General features: G+C 37.9%; 1 protein-coding gene across 2 annotated transcripts in view; it reads right to left on the reverse strand.

Annotated features, from left to right (window-relative positions):
- Nucleotides 1-26,653, reverse strand: part of LOC140245383 (uncharacterized) — a 50,459-nt gene that overhangs the window by 16,415 nt on the left and 7,391 nt on the right. For both annotated transcript variants that reach the window (XM_072324958.1, XM_072324959.1), the window contains exon 2: nt 19,852-20,870. In XM_072324958.1, the coding sequence (XP_072181059.1) occupies nt 19,852-20,797 (946 nt within the window). In that variant the 5' untranslated portion in view covers nt 20,798-20,870. The remainder of the gene's footprint in view (nt 1-19,851; nt 20,871-26,653) is intronic.

Consider the following 26,653-nt stretch of genomic DNA (forward strand, 5'->3'; position numbering starts at 1 on the left):
TCCTCGTCTTAGTCAACATTTATAAGTCGACAACTCGCGTAAGTCGACCTGATTTTTCAGTGCCAACTGAGCTGAAATACGTGTTAATTCCCTCGTCTAAGTCGACATAATTCTTCGCTCAAAATCTTATCGCCATTCTTTGAAAAGGAATTGTTTTCCCGCTCCGATTCGCTGCATTTCTACTCGGTAATTCGCTATAGTGTACGGCGCGGTAGCGTTCGCATCATGCGTCCATTGTCTTGTATGCCAGAATATAGAAAGGGCACACACTCATTTACACTGGAGTATTTACATAGTACCCAAGGCTGTTCAATTTACCCCTTTTCTCCCTCTCGTTATTCTCAAAACACACAAATTTTGTACACCTATTTGTCCTAGTAGATATTCATTATCCGAACATGAAATAGGTGTTTTTTTTAAATCCGAATATTCTAACGTTAATTATTCCGAAGCGGTATTAGAAACCCGGGCCCTTTCTAGAAAATTTATTAAAATGCAACTAATAATCCAACTCAAAAAATCAAATGCAGGTGTATCAAATCACACGCAACGTTTGCATTTAAACGCAAGTGCGTTGCTGAAAAAACTTGCGTTGGATAATCATATGAAACTAGAAAATAATTGTACGAACCTGAAACTCAATTGCGTTTAAACGCAACTCTAAAAATCAAATGCAGAGAGGACTTGCGGTTTTCGTACGAAACTATAAACTGCGTTTAAAAGCATATCTATACATCTACGGAAGTGCGTTATTGTCGAAAAGACTTGCATAACTCTTTTTATTTCGTAAGCAAAATTAGAAATTAAACGCAACTCTGAAAATCAAATGCAAGTCCATCAAATCACACGGAACGCTGAAAAGACTTGCGTTTGATAATCATACGAAACTAGAAAATTGTAGGAAACTTAATCTCAATTGCGTTTAAACGCAACTCTAGAAATCAAATGCAAGTCCATCAAATCACATGGAACGCTGAAAAGACTTGCATTTGATAATCATACGAAACTAGAAAATTGTAGTGGACATTTTTTAAAACTCAATTGCATTTAAACGCAACTCTAAAAATCAAATGCAAATCCATCAAATCCCACGTAACGCTGTATTTAAACGCAAGAGCACTGCAGAGAGCACTTGCGGTTTTTGTACTAAACTATAAGAAACTGCGTTTTAACGCAACTCTAAAATATCTACAGAAGTGTGTTATTGTTGAAAAGACTTGCATTATTCTTTATTTCGTAAGCAAAATTGAAAATTAAACGCAGCTCTGAAAATCAAATGCAAGTCCATCAAATCACACGGAACGCTGAAAAGACTTGCGTTTGATAATCATACGAAACTAGAAAATTGTATGAAATTTAAACTCCACTGCGTATAAACGCAACTCTAAAAATCAAACGCAAATCCATCAAGTCTCAAGCAACGCTGTATTAAAAATGCAAGAGCGTTGCAGAAAAGACTTGCGGTTTTTGCGTTTAAACCCATAAAAATTTACGGGAGTGCGTTATTGTTGAAAATATTGTTATCTCGTAACGGAACTTTCGCCGTGACCGAACTTAGTCTGCACTTGCAGGGGAAAAACATTGCAACATTTACACGTTTCAAACTACCGAAACGCATGCTGCTTCACGAAATGTCAATAAAAAGAAATGATAACGAATTATTGTTAAAGTTCGTTATGCCGAAGGTTTAAATCTCAGTCTAAAGTTAAAAGTAGTCCGACAATGGAAACAGGTTTGTTTTTACGAAGGCTAGTAGTCCGAAAGATGTCATTTTCGGATGAACAAACATTTCTTCTTTTTATTTCAGATGGGGCCCGTGCCGTACAGAGCGGTAATGTTGCGTACCGGAGCGCGAGAACAATTCATTTTCAGAGTATGGCAATAGAAATTTAAGCAAAACAAATATGGCGACTTACGGAAGGAAAATCACACACACTTCAACTCAGTCGGCACTGAAAAATTATCTCGACAGAATCATGCGAAATCACACGCATATCTTCGCAGCAACGCACTTGAATTTAAATCGCAAAGTTTAATGCAATTTGGGGGAATTTGCGTTTGATATTTCATATTAATTTTTAAACGTAAGTGTCTAGAAACGGGCCTAGGTTTCCAATCCCGCTCTCTCAAAATCTCTCTAGAGATTTGGGATTATGCATTGTCGTTACTAACTCGCGCGAAATTTATGCATGAACTAAAACATTTTTGTTGTTGATGTCAGTAGGCATGTTTTGGCGGCAAAAGGAATAATATTTGGGTAGAGATCTGCATCGTGATCCGAATCTTACTCTGTACAGGGGAAATTAGTTTTCATTTATAAGTCGACAAAATGTCAACTTACGCGTAAGTCGACATTCGCGTAAGTCAACGTGTTTTGCTCAGTCCTGATTATGTCAACTTACGCGAGGTTGACTGTATTTTTAAAAAAAAAGAAAAAAGAAATTAGAAAAGTCAGAGTAATTGGTATAACAGATATTGTTCTAGACTGTACATTACACTTGTATACAGGAAAAATCTATCCCTAAGAGTCGTGCTCATTCCCTGCAGCTATGGATGAAATGTTTACTGCACATGATGACATGTCCCTACTGGCTTTTACAGACCGGTATTCAAAAAAAAAAAAAAAAAAATGATTTTGGCTTTGCTGGGGAAATAACAGCATAGCGCTTTTTAATAGCATCTTGCTAGTTACAATAAGCAGCTGTGGGTAAAAAAAGAAAAAAGAAACTAGAAATGTCGCTTTGGCGACTGGTATGCCTCCGCCATAATGCATGATTTTCCCAATAGGTCTAGATAGTACATGTGGACACTGTGTGATTACATTTTCACAAAATTGGCAAAATATTGGAATGACAAGTTTGTCACAAATGTGTTGAATGTTCACCTTCCTTGACGTAGATTTAATTGGATGAATAGGAGAGCATGTATCTAGGGATTTAAGGACTTTAACTTGACTTTGACCCATTCATACATTTAGGCATTGAGTAATTTTCAAGGTACAGGTGTGGAGAAAAAGTGCAATTTCTGAATTGAATAGTAAATTGTTACCATTTTCATCTGGCCCTTGACCCTAAAATTCATAAGATAATTACTTTCAGGTAGAACATGCATAATATGTACTAAGTTTCAAGGTAACTTGAGCCACTTCCGAGATATGGAGGAAAAAGTTAGTTCAGCACTTTCACTTGATCTTTGACCTTTTGACCTTTGAGGCAAAAAGAGAAAAAAAAAAAACTTTCCAGAGAATTTCTATTAGGTTACACACGCATACACCGTGTAAAAAAATAACCCTGCTGGCATTGCATAAATATGAGGGTAATAGTAACATTTTGAAGTCTTGCACTTGACCTTTGACCCCTGACCTTTGACCCCATGAACCCTACATTCTCTAGATAATCACTTCCAGTCAGTACATGTATATACTATGTTCCATGAAGATACCTTGAACAATTTTCCAAGGTACGGAGAAAAAAAAGAAGTTTTAATATTTTTACTTGACCTTTTGACCTTTGACCTCTGACCTCATGACCCAAACTTTCACCAGAGAATCTTAATTGGGTAATATATGTATACACTAAGTTTCAAGAAAATCTCTTCAGGCATTCAATAGATATGGTGGAAATAGTGAAATTTTATGTATTTGACCTTGACCTTTTGACCTTTTGACCTTTGACCTTGAGCATGTGCACCCAAAAGTTGATAGGCACAACTTCACTCCCTAATACACATACATGCCAAGTTTCATTAGGATACCTCAACAGGTTTCGATAGTTACCTTGTCCACAAAATTCATTACGGACGGACGGAAGGACGGACGGACGGACGGACGGACAACCCGAAAACATAATGCCTCCGGCACCACTTCATGGCGGAGGCATAAAAAAAAGACAATAGCAATTCTGGTACCAGGGTACATCATTAGTAATCATCACTGACAATTTGTGAGTATTCACTGGTCACTAGAACTGAAAAACTTGAAATACAGTCTAAAGCATCAAGCATGGCATTGAATGGGGACCTCACCTATCACAGCCTTTAAATCACACACCTGTGGCACCTTGGTGGGTAGCCTCCTTCCTTGTTTGATCTTAATACAACTTTGACATTTTGAGGAATGTTAGAACATGTGAACTTAAAAAAGAATTACAAATAAAATACTCATGAAACTGACAGCATTGTAGCATTTGATGACTTTGACAAAAAAAAAATACTATGCTTTTAAAAGAAAATGCTTTGATGACAATAAATGATTTTTTGTATTCTCTTTTAGGAAGTCATCTACAATGTGCAAGTTGACTTGCTAAAACTTCTTTGAAATCATCTGACTTCGAGAGATAAAACTTGCTCTTAAGTTTGTATAGGAAATGTTCAATAAACCATGTGGTAATGTCACTATCTCACAGGTATCTCTATGGCATGTCAACAAAATTTCATATTTTCTGATAAAATGACACCCGATCATCATATTTTCTGACACCCAGATCATGAATGGTCAAGACCCGTGACATTTAATTTATAGGTATCCAATTGTGACCACAGGAAAGGAGGGTAATATACCTTCAATAATTTCATTGTAAGATTTGTCTTATTTCTTGTTCCAAGAAAGGAGATTGTTATGGGGGAATTTTCTTTTCAGTGTTTGACTAGGATGTGATTTCAGGTACAATGTAGTACACTTTATCTCTCATCTACATGTACTGGAGAGTCTCAAAAACAAAATGGTTGAACTACTATTGATGTTGAAAAAGGTATTCAGTGTTTAAAGTATTTTTTTCTATCATAACATTGCAGTCCAGGTCATATTACAATTACCAAAAGTGCAGTGTAAGAAGTCTCTTTCTATAGGCAAGTTCCACTTTCAGTTATCAAACATGTACATGTAAATTTGATATTCTTCAGTATACATGTATCGTGAACGTCCTGCGGTTTTGCAGGAGGGGCATGTTGAGGACAGAACTACTGGTAAGTTTGGGTTTATCGTGCCTAAGTACACTGTATATCTTAGGTACGATGCCATGGTTGGACTTCATTATTAACAGCGCCCTCCAGTGGTGCAATTAGAACAAATTACAAATAAGGTTCCAACTAAGTCTCCATCAAAAATGCATGGGTAAATTGTGAAATGACATACATATCATACATTTTCCCTGCTACATAAACTGATTCATGAACACAGTTACTTTGCATTTAAATGACCTATGGATGTACATATTACCATGGTAGTGTGACTTAAACGTAATGATGAACAAACCCATTTCCATACAAGCAACAAGATACTTTATATATGCAGCATTTCAAGTGCAGATGCCATCAAATTGGTACATACCTTCACTTTGATACATACCTTCCTTTATTGAAATATTCTTCCTTGCAACTTCATTATTAAAGAGCTTCTCATTGTGGTTCACGTTTCTACCTCTCTTGAAAAAACATCTTTTGGCATTTATATTTCTAGACAATAACAAATGGCTGATATGTGGGAGTGTTTTCTTTTCCTTTTGTACCAAGCCAACACAGCCTATCATTGCAGAGACTCCAACTCTCCCGCTTTCGACGGGAGATCTCCCGCCGAAAGCCCATTTTTGCAAAATCTCCCGTCCTCCCGCTTGAGATTTAATTTCTCCCGCCCTGGCTCTGTGTCTCCCGTTGGAAAGGATTTCTTACTTATTGCCATCGTATGTTGAAAAATAAGCATTAGATAGCACAAGAGAGCATCTAGAACCCTAGAGCCTGGACCCCGGCCACAAGGAACTTCGCGCACATCAACTCGGAGTCTCCCGTTTGCTAGGAGTTTCAGGCGGGAGAATCTCCAGATCAGAAGGTGCTTCGGGTTGGAGTCTCTGTCATTGCAGTCCACTCTATAGATGTACACTGTCGTATGTATATTGCTCCCTATTCTGGCCTTTACACATGTACATCATGCAACATATACTTTTATCTCTTTGTTGTTCAAATATCTTATACTTTTATTGTACACTCACACAATAAAGGAGATTGAAATGAGTGAAAGTATATCTGACTTCTGCCTGTTCATCAATATATTGCATGTGCTACATCGTATGCATTACTCCAAAGTGGCAGCTGCCTTCATGAAATCACTGGATTTTTGTACTTCATTTCATGTACATCATACAACTGTAATGCATGATGTTCCAGTGGGAGTCTTTGGAACACTTCTGATTCTATCGCTGAAATAACAAACCTGGATCACAAGCATCCACCACCAGATGCAAAACTTGAAAGTGAAAGTTTATCTCCACCATTTCATGAAGTGATCCATTGTGATCCTGTGCCATAAAATTGCATGTGACTCACTGTGCCTTGATAAACTGTACCTTGGAAACACAATGTACAGTAGATCTACTGCACGATCCCAGTCACATGTTGGGGACTTGTGAAGATATAATTTTGCATTAAAAGGATCTAATTTATTATCACTTCCTGCCAAACAGTTGCAAGTCATCACATTACACGATGTTTGAAGTCTCAGGGCTCCACACTTGCACCATCCTCGTCTAAAGCAGCGAACATACACAGTTGTATTACCATAGGGGACTTATCATCTGGTAATACAGGTTAATTCATCAGTCAAGTAGCGATGCAAAAGACTTTAAGAGACTCAAAGACGATAACATGCAATGCTATCTAATAGCAATGTGTTTTTGAAATATGAAAGTAAAAGTCTGGGCCAGAGACTACAATATCCCACACCCTGTGACAGGTAACTGCTTTCCTGAACTTGACAAGTTGCCAGGCAATCACAAGCAGAGATTCCCATTGAGCCAGTTTGATATGCATGTGACCAAAGGAATTTTTCAATACTTTCTCGCTACGAAGATGATGATAGATACATTTTACACTTAAATTCATGGACGCTTCTTTCTCTGTCTGCTACTTGGTAATTTACAAAATCAGAAGAAAGTAAGTTCTTCATTCAAATGAATGATTATCACATCAATAGATATTGTCACTGGGGTGACGAGACCCCTTCATTTCAAATTTTGGTGAAAATTCCTCTTTTAGGATTAACTGTCAGGAAAGTGATTGCCTGTCCGAATCCCATGCTCTGTCTTACCCCCAAAATGAAACCTCCATGGCATGTTAAACAAGAGGTGATCCCATTTGTGATAGTACGTACTGCTTTGGCTGCCATTTTTTGCCTTCTCCTGAACATTTGACATTTTTGAGATGGTATAAATTATGAGGGTTTGTCGCCCCAACAGGATATGCAGTACAGGAATAAGAACCATCACTAGCTATTGGGCCGAGGCTCGGTACATGTACATGTAGTCTAGGGGATGTAAAGCCTGCCTCTTACAATCAGGAGTTTGGGGGGTCAAATACCCCCTGAGTACATGTACAATTCCCATGATTTTTTGATCATGGCTTTTACTCTAAACATTGAATAAATGGTGATTATTTCACATTGATGAAGGGCAAATTGTCATTCAGTAGCAATAAAAGTGCTCAACTTGATGCAAGAATTGCTAATCTGAATAAGCATACATGCAATGCCCGATGCTAAGAACATTGTACTAGCCATCAGACGGAAGCTTGGTACTAATAGGTATTAGTAGTCTAGTGAATGCAACACCTGTCAAGCAATTGGAGATCACAGGTTAAAGGCATAATTTACCATTTGCAGAAGAAACAAAAACCCAGCATTAGTGCTTCAAAATAGTTCTAAAATGTGAGTTAGGGATAGAAACAACCACTGTAAAAATTTGAATCCGTATAATCGATGTTAAGTATTGTTAAATACACAAAATGTGAACAATAGTTATAATAAAAATGTTTCCAAACTAAACCATCTACAGTTACGGTTTAATGAGAAAAATACTGATATCTCATTATATTTTAGGCTTTATTGCAAAATTTTATATGGTAGGATGTCTAGTGATACAACAGACCTACACATATGCATCAAATGTGATATCTTGAACATTTTTTAAATCACTCCCAAAGGTAAACGGGACCTTTAAAATCCCACATAAGTACGTAAGTCAATGATATTTATCGTGGTTTATTCTAAACACTGAATGATTGGTGCTTACACTGTATTCACATCAATGATGGGCAATTTGTCAAAAAGTGGCAATAAAAGTATTAGTTCTTTGGAAATTTGACGATTAGTTCTTGCTGACAACTGAACTTGTTGTGGGAAGAGAAGAGAGAATTATCGGAAGATATGCACCCCCCCCCCCCCCAGATTTGTTCTAAATATTTGATGATATTATACAGATTAATACTGTAAGTTTGAGTTTACATTAATATAGAATTCCAAGGACAACCAAGATTCATGCAACACTGCAGAAACTTGCCTAATAAACTCAGTGTGGGGTAAACTTTGTATAAAAGTAAACTTAGGGTTTAATGTTTTTGATTATCACTGACAATGTTTTTCCTTTTTGAAGATCATTTCAAACATTTACTAGCAGGTGATCATAGTAGTTCAGTAGTAGATGATTTGCCTTGAGAAGCCTGAGTTATGACTGATGGCTTTCTTGTAAAAGCACAATACATTTTGGTCCTGAAGGTGACTCAGAAAAAAAGGATCATTGTAGACAGGCTTTAAAGACTTAACAACAAACAGGACTTATTTGTTGCTCTTTTGATAGCATGATTATTTCAGTACTACACCTTACATATTGCATAACACTTGTGTGATCTACACAATCCCTTCTTTACTCAGACAGATTATAAAGGTCAACCATGTTTGCTACATACAAACACTTAAAGATGTGTAGTCAAGTGTACTTGGCAAAAAGAAGAATGCAAGGAATGTGTGGATAATGACCTTTCCTACAAAATTATGAAGAGTTATCACAACTCAGGGTGGTCTTCAAAATGAATCTTGCTGTTATTGCTGATAGCATGGTTGCCAGGATATTCACATATTCAAGTATGTGAATGACATATTCATGTATGACTTCCACATTGGATGGGAGAAGTGCAGAAGTAAAATACTGCACATATTAAAATCAGTATTTCATGGAACATGGTGTATATAGGGAGATATCAAAGGATATGCTTTGAACATCTGGTTTGCAAACAGTTTGAATCTGTGACTGCTAATTTGATCAAACAGGAGCTTAAAAACGAACATAAGAGAACAGTACTCAAGTTTGAACTTTAGAAACAGGCATGCCACTGAAATCCAAAATAATGACACCGCACCCCTTTTCATTTCATTCTTGACTACCGGTATTAATTTCCCCAAAATGAATTTTCAGTGTACACAATAACTGCGATGCTAAAAGACAACAAGAGACCCGCGGGTCTAGCGCTCACCTGAGTATCGCAAGTTCACCTTTCACGCAGTCACTAATCTAAATTATTCACAGCTCTACTAAAATTTGACCAGGCATTCTCAAGTAGAAGATGAAAATGTACAATAAGGGCCCAAATTTTTTAAGATTCCTTAATTTGGGGGGATTGGGGGGCCCCTGGGGCCCTCTGGGTGGGGCATGGTGCCCATTTTGATAAATTGAGATCCTGACCCCCTAGGGATGCTACATATGTACACTTGTACCTGCCAAGTTTGACAAAAATCCATCATGAGGTTTTCAGGAAGAAGATGAAAATGTACAATTCAGGCCCCCATTTGGACCTTCCCAACCCCCCCCCCCCCTTGCCCCCAAGAGGGGCACCCCTGGATTTGCTATATCATTAATGTACTCACTCATAGTATTATCTTAGCTCTATAACTTCAGATTCTAGAGAAGATTTTTTAAAGATTCCTTCATTTTGGGGGGTTTGCCCCCCCCCCCCCCCTGAGGCCCCTGGGTGGGGCATGGCGCCCATTTTAACAAATTGAGATCCTAACCCCCTAGGGATGCTACCTGCCAAGTTTGGTGAAAATTGGTCACGGGGTTCTCAAGAAGAAGATGAAAATGTATAATTTAGGCCCCATTAGGACCCCTCCCCACCCCCCTCCCCTGGGTCCCAAGGGGGGCACCCCTGACTCTGCCATGAACAAACTTGAAACTACAGTCATCAATGTACTAACTCATAGTATCAACTTAGCTCTATCACTTCTGGTTCTAGAGAAGAAGATTTTTACAGATTCCTTAATTTTGGGGGGTTGGGGCCCCCCTGGGGCCCCTGGGTGGGGCATGGTGCCCATTTTAACAAATTGAGATCCTAACCCCCTAGGGATGCTACCTGCCAAGTTTGGTGAAAATTGGTCATGGGGTTCTCAAGAAGAAGATGAAAATGTATAATTTAGGCCCCATTAGGACCCCTCCCCACCCCCCTCCCCTGGGTCCCAAGGGGGGCACCCCTGATTCTGCCATGAACAAACTTGAAACTACAGTCATCAATGTACTAACTCATAGTATTAACTTAGCTCTATCACTTCTGGTTCTAGAGAAGAAGTTTTTTACAGATTCCTTAATTTTGGGGGGTTTGGGCCCCCCTGGACTACCGGTATTAATTTCCCCAAAATGAATTTTCAGTGTACACAATAACTGCGATGCTAAAAGACAAAAATGAATCACACAGAAACCTCAGATATTCAGATGTATCTCTTTCCTCATACGCTGCAAGCCTTTCATAAATACTTGAGTTCTTTCCTCCCTTTGACAGATAAGCACTGAAGTGGATTTTCATTTTTATTGTCTGCGTAAACCTCACTGAATAGGTCTAGACAGAGCAGTCTTGAATTCTAAATGTCACAATTCATGAGGCACTGTTCATGGATTCTTTCATGCAACATTTAACACAAAGCATCTTGTAACTTTAATAGACTCGGCGTCAATTGCCAATCCAGGTGTAATCTTCTGTCGATAACACTTAAAACCTTTTTAACTCTGCCAATGATGAATACAGTGTACTTCCTCCTCATATGTAACTGCGCTTATTTGGGCCATTCAAACCATGCACTGCATTAAAACAGCATGCTGACGGTAGCATCATGTACTGTAAAAGCTGTTATTTTCGCATACACATATTTTTGTGAATGAGGAAGTTACAGACATTTTTGTGAGATGTTGTTGTCTCGATTTGACATCGAGGCTAATGTATTACTCTACTGCCTGTCCACTTGCATTACTTTTGCATGTTGTGGAAAATTCACAGCTCAACCGTGATTTGCGAAATTCACAAAAGTGAAACCCTTACAAATTTTACAGCTTTTCCAGTACCACACAGTCAATTCATAGGTTACTTTGGGTTGACACTCTGTGTTAAAGTTGAAGATGCCTTGTGCATGATCACAGTCACACATCTAAACTTCCTTTGCGATCTACACACAGTATCTACCTCATCCTCATACATAATGAGCTCAATGTCAGAGATTAAAACCATTCTCTTTACAAATTCATGCATGCATTTGGCTTTTTTTTTTTCATCTTGAGAGTAAAGCCTTTTTATTTTTCTAAAAAAACAACATTTCTTCATAAGAACATAAATATAAGATTAGATACTTTTCATTGGTTGTTGTATTTTTGTTGTTGTTGTTAAATGTTTTTCTTTAGATTTTTCCTATTTATTTCTTAAATATGAATTTTAGTGGGATGCAACATCATGTTCAAGTTGTTGGCTTGGTAAGATTTCATCAAATTAGAAGATGAAGTCAGTAAATTTGTGAAATTACAAAGTTTTCCCCTTTGACAATAACCTATCAACCATAAATTCTTGTTTGTTTGTTTTTTCAACAATTAAGTTTCTGTATTATAAACCAATGGGAGGGTTGTAAGATAATGACATCATCAGCTCTTTCTAATTGCCCAGGTAAATGTGACCATCATACTGTAATCAATAGAATGAACACAAACTTTGATGTTCCAGTAGTAGCTCTAGGCTCCATTTCAATCAAACATTTGCTATTCGTTTTCATACATATTTTAATCTTTGTGTACAGTCAATTGGAACATGGTGGGCTTGAAAGAAAAGGAAAAACCCTACCTTGTAAACAAATGCAAGATATACCTGTTTGGCATATCATGTCTGGGTATGTACATGTAATACAATGCTGCTTCAACAAGCATGAAATGCACAGTTTTCAAAGAAATTTATCCCCATTACCAGACTACTAAAAAAAATTAACATGAAAACATGTACAAACTCAAGCACACACATTTAATATTCACACCTTATGATCTAAAACTGAATACAGTGTGGGCATTATACAGAAAAATCTAGTTCAGTGCTGATTCTAGGACTTGGTGTGCAATGCACAGCTTCGTAATCCTGCAATAGGACTTGAAAGCAAGCAAATGTAAGATGAGTCCTCATAAGTCTGAAGATATTTAAAGGAGGATCAAGACATGCAGGTACCCATTTCTGCATTGAGCCACGACACAAACTTATCTTCACTTGTACAAATTGTACCTGCCCATTTCAGAACACAACAGAACCGCCCTGCCACAGTGCCAGTTATTAACAGCAAATGCAGCGTACGTTGTGGCTACCTGTTGAAAATGGCTGAACAACTAGTCAAATCAAGTTATTTTAATAGTACTATTATAAGAATTTTAATGAAAAGAATAATGCTTGTTAAATATCACAAATTTTATATTTCTTTGTCTTTTAGTTCTTACAAGGTTAGTATCTTTTTTTAATCCAAATGCAGTTCCTTTAGACCATTATATTGACATTTGGGGTCAGAAATGCTCTCATGTGCTCGATAATGATACACAATAAAAATCAAATATGAGAAAGAAGGCCTCTTTTACCCGTTGAGGATGGGCTGACTTCCTTACCATGTGCATTTCCCATAGACATTTGCTGGAGTATACTCAGAACTCATCCTCAAATGGTACTAGTAAAATAAAAGACTCTAGATATTACTACACTTTTTAAGGTTGGCAGCAGAAGCCTGCTGACATTTAAAAGCCTTTTCACTTCACAGCCGCAACCATTTCAAACAAAGATTGCTGTAAAAGCTTCCTTAGCGTGAGAATTAATTTGAGATGGTGTTGATGTGTGATGCGACCACACTACAAATTGTACCTTGTAAGACGGGATGCTGATGTAAATGTAGTACAGTAAAAGAGGAAATTTTTGCACGTAGCAGTTTTTGTGTGCCATTTTGTGTTGACCAGAAACTAGCGTGAAAACAAAAGCACAAATATATTCTTGCTTGTGATATGTAACATTTATAATCTTCAATATTTTTTTTATTACATGGAATTAAAAACATTCTGAATATAAACCATCCAACTTTGAACAATTACTCGCACAAATACGTTCACTTTTATAGTATGTATAAGATAATTGGAACACCATCACAATTTTCATCAGGACCTGCACTATTACGTTTAATCGCTGTCATCTGCAGACTCAAATTGATTCCTCAAAGGCACACTGATATATTGATCACCGTCCACAAAAAGTGGACCATTTAAAGCCATACTAATACACAGCAAAGCTCGTTACAGCCTCCACATGCAATCTCACACTGGACAGCCTACAGTGATGGGCAGCAGTTCACTAAAAAATCAATTTTCTGCAAGCACATTGCAGCGATACACTATATTTATATAGCATTGACAAAGCAGAATATAAAGCTCCTCCTTAATAACAGTCTTGTGGATTTTGAACTGTGCTGTATGAGATTGTAATAGGTTTTCATACTACAATAAATGAAAGTCCTCCCACGATACTTAAATGTGCTTGAGAAAAACAGCGAGTTTATTCCCCATGTATCTCATCAACCAGGCAGGGTCTAAAGTGTAATATTCAGAGCTGCACGCTAACCCATGTCTTCTACTGGTCCAACCTGTCTGTTGGACCAGCAGGTACCCAGTTCTTCCATTTCTTTACTGGTAAATTCCTGAAAAAAGTTACTGGTCCGTCAGTGATTTTTGCTGGTCATGGGCTGTCAGACCAGTGTCAGTGTGCAGCATTGATAAATGGATTAAGATCTGAAAAAAAAAAAAATCAAGAACATTGTGTATCTTCGAGTTGAGTAAACGGTCAAGGCACTTCAGTTTTATATGGCCCATGCTCACAACAGAACTGACCAGATTGCAAAGTGCATTGAGGTTGAACAGATCTATGTCCTTTCAAAGCCGACTGCATGACCCTCAAGCTATTTTAACATCTTTCATTCTCTTAATCTTTATTCCTTTGGATCACATTTCAGAGCACAAAATGAATAAAGAGTATCTAAATACACCCTTAAAGACAATCACACCTTGCATTCAATTTCAAATGGTCAACGGACCACTCGCAGTACCAGTACTTTTCCGCTTCTGCTTTGAGTGTGGTATTCCACTTTGGGCTCTCTTTCATCCAAGCTAGAGTGAATCTTTATTCTCCATATCTTTAATTGAACCCATTTTGGTTTGATGAGATATTGCAGATAAAGTTTTATTGTTGTTGTTGTTGTTTTCATTCTCATGCGCTGTCTTTGTGAGCATATTACCCCATACCGATATCACAAGACTCTGAAATATGATCTTAAGGAATATACTTTTGTACAGGTAGATCATTTGAATAACATGATGTTCATTTATAGACAACTATGTCAGGTTTTTATACAATGTCTCTCCAAACTCAGTTTGCTTTGCAACAAGAACAGTTTTTTTGATGGCATGAGCCATCCCACCATGTACACAACTTTAGAACATGAAGTGCTGTGAGTATTTTTCTAAACTAAAAAAAAATATGTTTGTTTTCTGATTCTTTGCTCGGCACAAAATGGATATCAGGTCTCTTGAAGCACTTGGAATTGGTACTTTGTTTTTAATCAATTCATTCATTTTCATAAATATTGTGGTTGGCAAGCTCATTCGAAGACATGATTGATATTAAAACTAAATAATTGCAAGAAGAAAAACATGAGTGACAGGTACACAGAATGGAGAAAAAAAAAATATGTGCATATATTTTGATATATCATTCATTCAGTGAGGGTCAAAACACACAGTCGTATTAAAGTCTTAAAATGGACCCCTTTTTTAGATTGGAAATTCCCTATCTGGAAGCACAATATACAGCACATGGCATACAATGTATTTTGATGCCAAATTTACATTAGATAGTCAAAAATGAAAAACAAACAAATGAGGCTGTCCAAAAAAGTTCAAATCTTTTAAAGGGAAGATAAACCCCAAGAGCAATGTGGATTGAGTGAAAGCAGCAACATTAGTAGAACACATCAGTGAAAGTTTGAAGAAAATCGGACAATCGATGCAAAAGTTATGAATTTTTAAAGTTTTGGTGTTGGAACCGCTGGATGAGGAGACTACTAGAGGTTATGACGTGTGAGTGGACAACAATACCAAGAAAATATAAAGAAAATTCCACAAAAATCCATTTTTCATGAAAATTACAAATTCCATCAACTTGATAGTGACATATGTTAAGGGTAGCAATTATTCCCCCCGCTTTCTGAAAGAGGTTGGTCCATTACTCTTTCATAATTCTAGAAAAGTGAATTTTTGTTGAATTTCCTTTATATTTTCTTTGTATTGTTGTCCACTCATACGTCATATCCTCTAGTAGTCTCCTCATCCAGCGGTTCCAACACCAAAACTTAAAACATTCATAACTTTAGCATCGATTGTCCGATTTTTCTCAAACTTTCACTGATGTGTTCTACTAATGTTGCTGCTTTCACTCAATCCACATTGCTCGTTGGGTTTACCTTCCCTTTAAGACTATGGATCATTTTATCGAAGCCACAGTAGCTATTTCTGTGTTCGTCACAAGAATGTAACTTATGTACTGTACCTGTGTAATTTTAACAATGTACACATTGTACCTGCATATCTAACCATACACCCGCATGATTTAAAAGCTCTTTCATAATCCATCTGTTTGCATCTACCCTGACAATCAGTACGTACATATCAAGAAAACTTTGTAATCTCATTTGTCGAGAACTGTGCATTGATATACTGGCCAAAAGTTCGATATCAAATAATTATAATCACGACCACCAGTGATAGCCAATGTAAGCATGCAATTTTAGAAAGAGTTTCTGTATCTGTTTAACAAGAGCTTTTGCACTCAGTGTTCAAATCATTTGCACAATTAGCAAAGGGATGGCTAGCCTTGCATTTAGTAAATTTGCTCTGCATCAGTATTCAAGAATGCCAAATGCATTCATGATTAAAAAACTTCATTTTTAGAAAGAAATTTGTCTCCTGTTCTATAAAGTAGACGGTGCACAAGTCTTTTCATTAATCAGTAGGAACAGTGTGCATGCCAGTTGTGATTGTGAAATCTACAAAGTACCCACAAGGTGAAGCTGAGTGGGTTCAGCAATACCATGGTTATATGCACACAGATTTCAGTCAGCTTCTGGCACACAAGAGTATGTGTGTGTGTGAATAAAGAATTAAAAAAAAAAAATTGTATGTTTGTGTGTTTCTTTGCCTGGATGAATATCATCCCTGTATCAGCCTTCTCGGCAAGTTTTTCCACAAATGCGTAGTCATTTTGTCTATGAAATCTGCGGGATGCAAAGTGTGCAAAATTTCCTGTATCGTTCATTGAGCAGATTGAGGTCAATACTGCCAGAGACCGCTGGAGGTGTTAATTGATTAAACATGCAATAAACGTTCAAAATTATACAATTGCAGGTTGGCATGACAAGGGTGGCAAAAGAAGCAATGATCCATGATGAAGAAATGCTCTGGCTCACAAATTTAATAATATCTTGCTCTAAAAATGACATTCACACAAGCAGGCTTGCAATCGTTGAGTGCATGCATATTGTGACATCAGAGTCGTGCAAAGGTAAACATGCGCTATCCATGTATTTTTGCTCAAACAAAATTGTATGGCTGACAGCCACAGTGTGCAATGGTACTTTTAACTGAACGTCACATAATGGGCAATCAACCAATTGGATAGCTACAATTCTTTGTAGGTGTTGTATACTCTATGACGGCTGAATTTGGCTAAAGAAATCATGTATGTGGAAAATGACAAACTAGAATAACATTGTATTTTCCCTCTACAGAGGTAATTTTGGTGAAGTGATGTATTGTTTGGGACCAAAGTGTTATTACGATACTGTACTTCCAAGCAACATCCTGCTGGGACATAACTGTGTATGCACAGGTGAACACAGTGCAGTCTACCATGCATACATGGTTACACTGTACACTTCAATGCACCACAGCACACCAAAGTTTCAGAGTCACTCGAAAACACTCATTTTTGAAGATATTGTTTTGTTGTTGGTCTAATTTGTGATCACATGAGAGCCAAGACAACCTTGGCACTGAGTGTGATATGGCAGTTTTTTATGCCAATCTTGAAACTTGGAAGTTAGAACACAGAAAATGCAAATGGCCTGCCAATTCTAATGCATCATGCATAAAAAGATTCACACATTTCTCCACCTCTTGTGCTACTCTCTAACAATCTCATTTTACAGAGAGCAAGAAAATACCTCATATACTAATGTTGCTCAAAGCTGATTGTGTTGGGTGTACAATCTTTGGAGGATTTCGAGAATACTTAGAATTAGCTCTTTAAATAGCAAGAAGAAGCTCTCCTAATACTTTTTATAAGGGATTTTCGATTGTGTGGACAAGGACGCCCTTCTCGTGCTATAGAGCTGTTCCTTATGGCTGCAGGTGTTATCACCTATTTTGATATTTGAAGTGCACACCATTCATGACGTACTGTCATGACGTCATAGCCCCGTCCCCTCCCGAGTCCTGGCAATTGGTGGGCCAAGCGATGACATCACTCACGTCCTGAATCTAGAAGGACGGGAAATCCTTGGAAGACATCTATTCTGGCATTGGACGTGCTAGAGAACCTGGAGCATGTGCAGTTCCTTTTGAAATGACATCATTACCTCGCTGGCCACATCCAGGACGTGAAATCAGAAAAGTTCTTAATACCCAGAAGTGGAACACCCACCAACCCCATCCTACACTGTACCACCATCACCACCTGTCACATCACTTCCTCACATTATTAATGGGTGCATTCATATTTTAACCAACATGATTAAAGAACCATGGATACTTGTTGGCATGATTCTAATTGAATAATACACTGTACACCGTGGTGAGATAGAGATACTGCAATATTAAATTCCCTTGGCACTGATCTTATTTATGAAATACTATGGTATTTCCAGAAAGCATTGTGCATGCACATACAATGTACTTCCAACAGGGAGAAGATCTAGACAGGAAGTGTGTTACAATGTAGGTCACATGAGATGTACTAAAGGTCACATAAAAAATACACAGCTCTAGGATTGGCTTACACTTGACTCTTAATCTTAAAAATGCATATTTTGTGCGAAGATGAATCATCCTCCGCCCCATATCACAGTATTTTGCAGTGAATTTCATGGTGCATTCAATTTGCATGTCACATCACGATCTACAAAACCACTCCTAAAGGGCAGACCTCCACCAAGTAGCTCATTTCCACCCATACACTTTATGCTGCAAATCTCTACATTTCCCAATGATAAGGAATCCTTTCTAGTGTCTCACAGTCAAGTCTATTCTACAATTGTACATTGTACAGTGTACAAAATGTACCTCACCTTCCCGCTGCCTCTAGAGCGCACACTCAGTGCATGTACGCACACCTCAATATGCGCAGCCTTACCTCCCTTGTATTAGTTGCTCTGTTTGCCAATAAAAGAAACCTTCAAAAAATATCACACACACACACACACACACACACAGGCACACACAAATATAAAATAAAAAAATCCTGGATCTAAACAGTGGTCCAGATGATACCAAAATTTAATCATCTATTTTATGTCTTTATCAAGCTTTCCTGTAAAGTTTCATCCAAATCCATTCACAACTTTTTGAGCTATTTTGCAAACACACAAACAGACGAACAAATGCCGGTAGAGCACAAAATACCATGTGCAGTATTTCTCTATATACTTGCACCTCTTTTTGCGTGTTGACAGCCTTGAGATACGTATGTAAAAGGTCACCAGTTCAGGAAATCACACATCACAAACAGGAAGATAACAAAATTCTGCTTTATAAAGAAATATGCTGCTATATGAATTTAAAGGGACTGTACAGTACTGGTTGAGGTGGGGATTCATGTTTTGAACATTCCTATCGAGTGAGATAATGAAAAGCCTCTTATGAAATATGAAAGAGCATGTAATTTTAAGAAGGATTCAACGTTTATTTGATGAAAATTGGTTTTCAAATGGCTGAGATATCCAAAAAAGTGCTAATAATAAAAGGCGACATGCCACAACTTTATTTGGATCTCTTTGTTTCACCTTGTTTTTGGATATCTCAGCCATTTCAAAATCGATTTCCATCGAATAAACTTTTGATACCCCTTAGAACTGCATGCTCTTTGACATCTCATAGTGTGGTTTCTGAATATCTCGCAAAACATTAAAAGCTAAATCCTCACCTCGACCAGAACTGTACACACCCTTTAATGATTGTGTGAATTCCGAGCTCAGATTTTGTCAGAACATGGGCAAAGGAAAGGAAACTTAAAGTACAAAAATTATCCTACAAAAAGCACACTGTACGAAAAATAGTAATTTATTCAATTTACATAGTTGGGGGACCACATACAATGTATAAATGCTTCCCAAAAAAAGTGCATAAATTTTCCTTATCAAAAATATGAAACATCAGAAAAATTTCATCAAGATTTTAAAACAGATTACAATATCAATTGTTGCTGAGGTACAGAAATTTCTTGGTTCATTCAAGTTTGGTTTGGCTTTTGAAACACAGTCTTGCTGTAAATCTGGAGCCACTTTTAGCATGGTAGTATAAACTATATGGTTGCATATCTATACCCTACTTCATCAAATGTCTGAATGAAAACAAAAAAAAAATTACAATTTTGTTCTGGATCATGTATTATATTCAAAACCACGTCAAGAGAAGACCAAAAAGTGATGATCTGAATGTTACTCACGTGTATCGGTACTTGCAGCCGATGTTGTCCTTTCTTGTTCATTGGCCTCCTTTCCCTCATCTTCTTTCTTCTTGTCATGCTTCAGCATTTTTTCTACACCTTTTCCGACCTTCTTCTTTGCCTTCTTCATGTTCTTGCCGGCCTTCTTAAAGAATCCTTTGGTCTTGGATTGCTTCTTTCCCTGCGAATCCTTCGAGACATCGAGGGCAGAGGAGGTCGGCGACGACGACGTCAGTGTGGAAGCCCGGGAGACGAGCCGCGTCTCGGATCCCTCCGAGGTGACAGACGGGGCCTGTGGGTGGGCAGGGAGCATGCGGAGAATCCTCTCATCCTCCCCCTCCTCCTCTTCCTCTTCCTCATCCTCGTCCTCCTCACTTAATTGTCCCGGGGAATGGCAGGTGTCAGACTCCAGAGATTCCGCACTAGCTGCGCCCACACCTACACTGGCACTCACAGCAGGCGAAGACACATCCTCGCTGTGGTGGTCTTCAACTTTTGTATTGCTATCATTTTGAACAGTCGGGTTGGGTGTGGAAGTCCGTGTTTTATGGCGGGCTGCAGCAGAGGAGGAAGAGGGGGGCAAGGCACTCTTAGTAATTCGTTTGAGGTTGGCGATCTCCGCTAAGGTTTTCCGCGGACTGTCGTCAGCCTTTGAGGCATTTTTGGAAGATGCAACCAGGGGTGCTGTGTCCGACGTCGTTGTTGATGTCAACTCCGGTGACTTTGCCCTTGCTGACTTTGGAGGCTCACTGTACAAAAGGTCCGTGGGAGATCTCCTTGGGGAGGAAGAGGGGGACGTCTTCTTAGGTTTTTCCTCCTCTGGAGATATGGCACCATAGGATTTTTGTGGAAGTGCTTTGGTTGATTCATCTGTCTTGACCAGAGCACTTGGCTCCTCCAAGGCCCTACTGTCTGTAGGTCTGAAACAGCAGCACATGCACCCCATGACTGAATCTACATGTAGCTGCAACCATCTGTAGGCATCAGGAGTATCCCCATGTGTGGTCGGATGGCTCAATCTGTAACAATGGAATAAAAGCACCAAAGGAGGAATCAATCCACACTGGTGACAAGCAGACAATACTTTGGGGTAATGGTCTCATGACTACCTATCACCCAAAGTTATGACTTCATTCAGGAAATAACAAGAACGCCACACGGCTCTTTGACATTGGACCATGCACACTCTTGCCAAAGTTGTAGTTCCTCTATATGCTTAAAAAAAAAAAAAAAAAAAAAAAAAAAAAAAAATGTAAAGTGTATACTGCATGCACAAAGTAAATTAAAATCTGTGTGAGTGGTACATTTTGCTAATTTTTATTTGTTTCAAACTTGGAAATTCGCAATATCATTGCCTGCTGTATCTTTAAGATTGAAAATTGCTTGTACTTTCCCCATGGACAGGGATACACATAACACAGTTCTTTCTCATTCTGACATATGGTCCCCCAGCGTAAATTCAACAACTCCAAAAATTGTCTCACAAGTCTCAGTCCATGAGGGAGTTGAATACATGGCATCTATACAACACTATGACTCTGTGATACCTGATATTCTGATAACATCCCTGATTTCGGACGGATAGAAGTGCTTCAACACTACTGTATTCAGCACACAGTCTCACTTTCAATAGTGTACAGTTGTGCACTGTTGATCTCTCCCAAAACACAGAAAAGTAACTTCATTGAATCAATGAACTTTTAGAAACAGTATTTCACTTCATAATGGCCCTTGGTTTCACCATGGGTTTGAATACCTTCACTAAATCCTGTGCAAGATTGCTAAGTGGTACACTATCCTTGTTAGACAAATTGTGGTACACCTTTATGTATACTGGCACAATTTGTACATACACCCACACATGCACATATGAATGACCACGAGACAAGAGATTGTACAAATTACAGCCTTGAAGCAGGAATCTAATTGTCCATGACCTGTAGTTTTGAATTATGTATAAAAGTAGGCAGATTCACTTTTGTGAAAGTCAGTCTTTTTTACCACAAAACAAAATCTTAATCAAGTACTCATACTGCTTCAAGCCCTGGCAAAACTTCAGTATGTACAGTAGAAAACTGAAGAGAAAGTGGGTGGATGTTGTGTCACATGATTGAGAGTTTGTGTACATGTTACCTTGCATGGCAATACCAGGGAGGTGGGCGTGGTCACCGGCAGTGGTCTCCCACCTACGTGTACCTACATGTAGCAATACCGATAAAAGTCACCATATAAGGCTTTGTTAGTTTGTTTGATTGATTGATTGATTGCATGACTGATTGACAGACTGATTGAATAAACTGATTGACTGATTGATTGATTGATTGATTGATTTGATTTGGTCTTATAGCAGTTAAAGGTTAAAGGGATCATATAGTTTTGGTTGAGACCTAATTTCAGGTTTCTAACATTTTTTAGTGAGATAATGATAAACCTCTTATGAAATATAAAAGAGCATGTAATTTCACGAGGAATTCAATGTTTATTTGATGAATTTGGTTTTGAAATAGCTGAGATGGTATCCTAAACAGAGCGATTCTAATAAAGTGTGGGACCTACATTCTATTACGATCGCTTTGTTTTACTTTGTTTTTGGATGTTTCAGTCATCCTAAACCCGATTTTCATCAAATAAACTTTGAATTCCTCTTAAAATGGTATGCTCTGTACTATTTCATAAGTGTTTTCTTGGTATCTCACAAAAAGTTAAAAGCCCGATCTCATCTCCACCAATACTGTACCATCCCTTCAAAAGTCAAGTCTTAAAAACATAGATTTACAGTTTTAAAATGATGTATAATCACATTCTCCCAAAGAAGTGAAATGAGTGATAACAAAATCCAGACTGCAGAAAAATCATTGAGAGAAGGCTTTCAAGTTCAAAGGTAGACACTAGAAATCAAAAAGCATACCGACTTCCCTTTGAATCATGTGTGGGACAAAAAGTTTTTCACAGCAATCACCATGAAGGGAGTATCAGATTAATCCCTCTGACTTTCACTTGATATACTACTCATTACACATTCTTTATCATTTCAATGTTTCACTCACTGTTTAAGACATTCTGTACAGAGAAGCTATTAACCTATCTTTTCCTATAAGATGGGAATAAAACCAATCATACATGTGGATTGAGTGAATGCAGAAGTGTAGTAGAACACATCAGTGAGGTTTGATGAAAATTGGACAACTCATTCAAAAGTTATGAATTTTTAATGTCTCAGGCTTACTGCAATCACCGGAAGAGAAATTTTGACTCAAAAACAACCATTTTCAAAATCACACATGTATACATAAAATACAGATGAAATTATACAAAATTTCATATTTCATGCAAAATACACATTCCCTCCACTTGTTACTGCCATAAGTTCATGGTAACATTATTCTCCCTGCCTGCTGAATGAGGTAAGCCAAGTGGATTTTTTTTTCATTGAAATGCTAGAGAAATAAAACATGTTGAATGGATTGTCAGCTTTTCCTTAAACATCACTGATGTGTTCTTGCTTGTACTGTACTGTTTGTGCTTTCACTCAATCCACAATGGGTTTTCTTCAACTTTGAGAAAGATAGAAGTGGTTACTTTTTAAAAGACACCAAAAATGTAAACAAGCTGTATTCAATCAAAATGCATATTATCATGACTACATGTACCGAGAAATCAACCCATGTGTAACTTTTATTTGTGCAGGAATTTGTGATGCATGTACAACAATGTACTCAATATGATTTTGGGGTGTTGTATGCTCATGTGATTGTACACTGCAACTGAAATATACCAATCTGAAGGTCATGAAATATTTTCTTTGCCAAGATGTACAAACACTCACATGGGTGTATGAACCCTTGAACATAATTCATTACTGTATGTCAGAAAATGTACAGGTAACAGTTGTAGGGTGGTTTCAGAGCAATTTTTTCTGGCCTTACATGTACATTGTAACTCAGATATCCTTGCAGCAAATAGTAGGAAATTCTCTGCACACAGTAAGGTAGCAAAGGAGAAAACCTGTGTTGTGTTTCTTCATTGTTAGCTCCTCAAATCTACAATCAGACTTTGTTCACAGATTTCATATGATTGTGTCACACATGTATGATCACAGGAGTTCAATCCAAACTGTAACCTCAGTGTTTGTAATTCATAGTTTGTAAAATTATTAGTCATTATAAACTTGATTGCCACTAGCCAGAACGGATGTTGGTTTGTTGACAGTGCACTCATGCAGAGTGAACATAATGCATGACATACATACTGTATATGCCATAGATTATATAGGCAGGAGATGCAGATGGACAGATTTTGAAATCATATTCTATCAATGTGCAGCTAATCACTATTGCCATTCTCGGAACTGCTAAACGGCTGTTGCTTTTACAAATTTGTATTTGCAGAAATGAATGGACAACATAAAAAACAATGAGTTTATCATGAATCATATCCAAGTATAGGTGCATCACAAGTATGCTTCACATAAACCCTAGTCTAGTGACTGCATGGACAGCTACAAAAATAAGAAAGCCTACTACATATGTATTCATGGTGCATTTTTACAGTCCTATACAGTCACATCGCACTCAAATGCAGTACACGCCAAAAGTATCACATGAAAGTCCTTTATAAAATCCACTGAAACAAGAGTGACGAAAATAAACAACAGAACAAATCACACTGTGAGAGGATGTGCTGAGTATCACGATGAAACAGAGGAGATGATTGGTTGAGAGCACAGACATGGCCATGCATTATCTCACCTATCAACCTTCACATTGCGATGGTGACCAGGCAGGTTCCCTCACTTTATACTTACTTGTGAAAATGGCTACTGAGTAATTTAAGACTCCTACATGTGAAACTCTTTTGATGACAACCTTCCGGATCTGCTTCATCATTCTATACAAATTATACAAATCATTTTGATTGGGTATTAGTGTAATTGCACACACTTTGTACCTTTGAAACAGTTAAAATGTGGATGGCTATTGCCTCGGGCATGTTAGACTGTTCCAATGGTACATTGTGTGTGAAATTTTAACTAATGTCTTCACTCAAGCGCGCCGGAACACTTCTGGTTTTGGGGGGGCAAAATCTCAACGGGGGCACATTTATGTGACGATGTGAGATCCTCGTCACGGGAGCGAAGCGAGCAGGGGGGGGGGGTGGAAAGGGGATCCCCCCACCCACTGTAGGGAGCTTTAGTAAAACAGGGTACAAAAGTCACGTTTATAGACCATTTAAAAGCAAGTTTCTAAGGAATTAAACATAAAAGTCGCTTTTATAGAGAATTTAAAGCAAATTTCTAGGGAATTATCATATTGAAAAAATCAGTTGGACGGACTATGATCATAACATACAGGAGTACATTAATAATGTGATGGTGCGAGATCCTCGGCGAGGGAGCGAAGCGACCGAGCGGGGGGAGGGTGTGGGAGGGGGACACCCCCTCCGACGGTAGGGACTTTTTGTAAAAACAGAGTATAAAAGTCGCGTTTATAGAACATTTAAAAGCAAATTTCTAGGTAATTAACATATCGAAAAAATAAATCAGTTGGAAGGACTATTATGATCTTAACATACGGGGGGTATATCATGTGATGGTGTGAGATCCTTGTCGAGGGAGCGAAGCAACCGAGCGGGGGAGGGTGTGGGAGGGGGATACCCCCTCCCACGGTAGGGACTTTTTGTAAAAACAGAGTATAAAAGTCGCTTTTATAGAGCATTTTAGATTAGATTTCTGAGGAAATAAACACAGTAAAAGAAATCACAGCGAAGGACTGTGATAATAACTTATGAAGACTTTTCATTTTACTATAAGTACGGGCAGAACGAGCGAGCCACTTTCACTTTGCAATTTATCTGAAATGTACTCATTAAAAGCTTAAACATGATCGCATCGTTCAAACAATAAAAAATATTCTTATACTGCTAGAAAGAAAAGAAGAAAATGAAAAATGTAAGGTTTACTAAAGGTATGTTTCAGCGGGCACATTCGAGGACACGAGGCTACCATCTATATACTAAATTTACTCATAAGTTGAATATTATTAGTGTATAGATACAATAATGTACGTTGTTAGTGTATTATAATTTTTGCCCCGTTAGGGGCGAAAAATTTTGCATTTTCAGTTATGAAATTACAACATATACACAAGAAATATGCCTTTATTGTTCATTTTGGTCTTTTCATTTTGGTCTTTTTTTGGTTCATCATCAGATGCATTCTTACTCCAAACACCCAGAGTAAAACATGGGTATGGTGATCGTGCTTTTTCCGTTATGGGACCAAAATTGTGGAATCAGTTACCTCTTCAGTTAGGAACTGTCATCTACAGAGTTATTCAAATCCAAACTTAAAACTTATCTGTTCCTTTCATACTGAGGACTGTAATTGCTGTATGTCATTGATATTGGATTAATATTGTATTTTTAATTGATGTTGTATTCTTTATTTGGTATATATTTGCTTTTGTTTACCATTTTTTTCTTTGTTGAAATGTTTGAATATATGCATGTAAATATATGATATTTTTTCATTTTTGAAGCGCCATGAGCACTGAAAAGTGGACCTGTGCGCTATACAAGTAGCCACTATTATTATTATTATTATTAAATCAGTGATTAATTATTTGTTACATGGGGCACTTTGGGGGGGGGGGCAAAAACTCGTTTTGCCCCCCCAACATTTTGTTTGGGGGGGGGGGGGGGCAAGTAGCTTCCGGCACCCTTGTCTTCACTGATGTGTCACATTATATCGCACTGTGAGAGCATTTAAGCATTACCGGTAGGTATGTCCAGCCTGGGACTTTTG

Source organism: Diadema setosum, chromosome 22 (assembly GCF_964275005.1).
Source record: "Diadema setosum chromosome 22, eeDiaSeto1, whole genome shotgun sequence".
Lineage (NCBI taxonomy): Eukaryota > Metazoa > Echinodermata > Echinoidea > Diadematoida > Diadematidae > Diadema > Diadema setosum.